The 1,472-nt window shown below is 43.1% G+C and overlaps 1 protein-coding gene across 3 annotated transcripts in view; it reads right to left on the reverse strand.

The window, feature by feature from the left end:
• Positions 1–383: 383 nt before the first annotated feature.
• Positions 384–1,472, reverse strand: part of LOC114551027 (ras-related protein ralB-A) — an 11,648-nt gene continuing 10,559 nt past the window's right edge. For all 3 annotated transcript variants that reach the window (XM_028572118.1, XM_028572117.1, XM_028572116.1), the window contains one exon: positions 384–900. In XM_028572118.1, coding sequence (XP_028427919.1) covers positions 793–900 — 108 coding nt within the window. In that variant the 3' untranslated portion in view covers positions 384–792. The remainder of the gene's footprint in view (positions 901–1,472) is intronic.

Consider the following 1,472-nt stretch of genomic DNA (forward strand, 5'->3'; position numbering starts at 1 on the left):
ATCATCAATTCATCTACCAATCTACCGATTACTTTCTCCATAAATCCATAACATTTATGAAAAGGGGAAGGTGCTTGTTAGAACTTCCTAAAGCCCAAAGGGAGGTCCTTAAAGTGCTTTGTTTGATCCAACCAGCAGTCTAAAACCAAACGAACATTAAATGTCCTATAATATGTCGTATAAACACGAGAAAGATCTTCATATTTGAGAAGCCGCAACCTGCAAAAAAAAAGTGACTTAAAATGATTGCAGATTATTTTCTTCTTTTCTGACAAGGAAAAAGCTGCAAAGAAACGAAAGGCCACGCGTCGGTTCAAGCTCACATTCCTGGAAGATGACTTTGTAACATTGTGACAAAATAATAAATACAACAATCACCTTGATCACTGTGTCAGAGTTTTATAAACATCTGATCAGATTTCTCTCCGTGCACGAAGCCAGCTGATGCGTCCACATACTTATGGCCTCTAGTGTGTGTGAAGAGGAAGCAGAAGCAGGAAAGTACAAAGGTTACAAAACCCAAACCAACCAACGTATACAAACAAATGGAAGTGAGCTTCCTCAACATGACCTTAAGCATCCAGATTCTCTTTTAAACGTGGGGTTTTATACATTTGGAGAAAAATACATTTCCAGGTGTAAAAATAAATGTGCAGGTGAGGAACGGGAGTATTTGGGAGTTTCCCTCCACAGCTGACGGAGTGAGTGTCGTTTTGACAGACAGTTTGATGGTTTAAAGCTGCTGCTGCCTGGGTTGTTTTTTGGCACTTTGTCACTTTGTCTCGCCAGGAGTTAAAGTATGCAGCAGTGCTTCTTCTTTTTCTTGCCGCTCGGCCCGTTTTTGTCTTTGCTCTCCGCCATTTTCTTCTTGCGGACCTCCCGCATGAGGTCAAAGAACACCTGCGAGACAGAGCAAAGATTATTAGAGAGATGATGTCACATGGGAAATTATGTGTTTTTTTGGGTGCAGATAAAGTCAATAAAGAGACACGATAGTGAAGGCAAATTCACTCTTAAGCTTGGTTGTGTGTGTGTGTGTGTGTGTGTGTGTGTGTGTGTGTGTATGTTTCTCTGTGTGTCTGTGACTGTGTGAGCGCATGTGTGTTTCTGTGTATATGTCTCTGTGTGTCTGTGACTGTGTGAGCGTGTGTGTGTGTGCATCTGTGTGTGTGTCTCTGTATGTCTGTGACTGTGTGAGCGCGTGGTTTTCTGTATGTGTGTGTGTGTGTGTGTGTGTGTGTGTGTGTGTGTGTGTGTGTGTGTGTGTGTGTGTGTGTATGTTTCTCTGTGTGTCTGTGACTGTGTGAGCGTGTGTGTGTGTGCATCTGTGTGTGTGTGTCTCTGTGTGTCTGTGACTGTGTGAGCGCGTGTGTTTCTGTGTGTGTATGTGTGTGTGTGTGTGTGTGTGTGTGGTAGAGCGAGGGAGAAGTGAGAGAGTGATGGTGATTATCTTCAGAGTGAGTAGTGACTCT

The sequence above is a fragment of the Perca flavescens genome, chromosome 24, assembly GCF_004354835.1.
Source record: "Perca flavescens isolate YP-PL-M2 chromosome 24, PFLA_1.0, whole genome shotgun sequence".
Taxonomy (NCBI): Eukaryota; Metazoa; Chordata; class Actinopteri; order Perciformes; family Percidae; genus Perca; species Perca flavescens.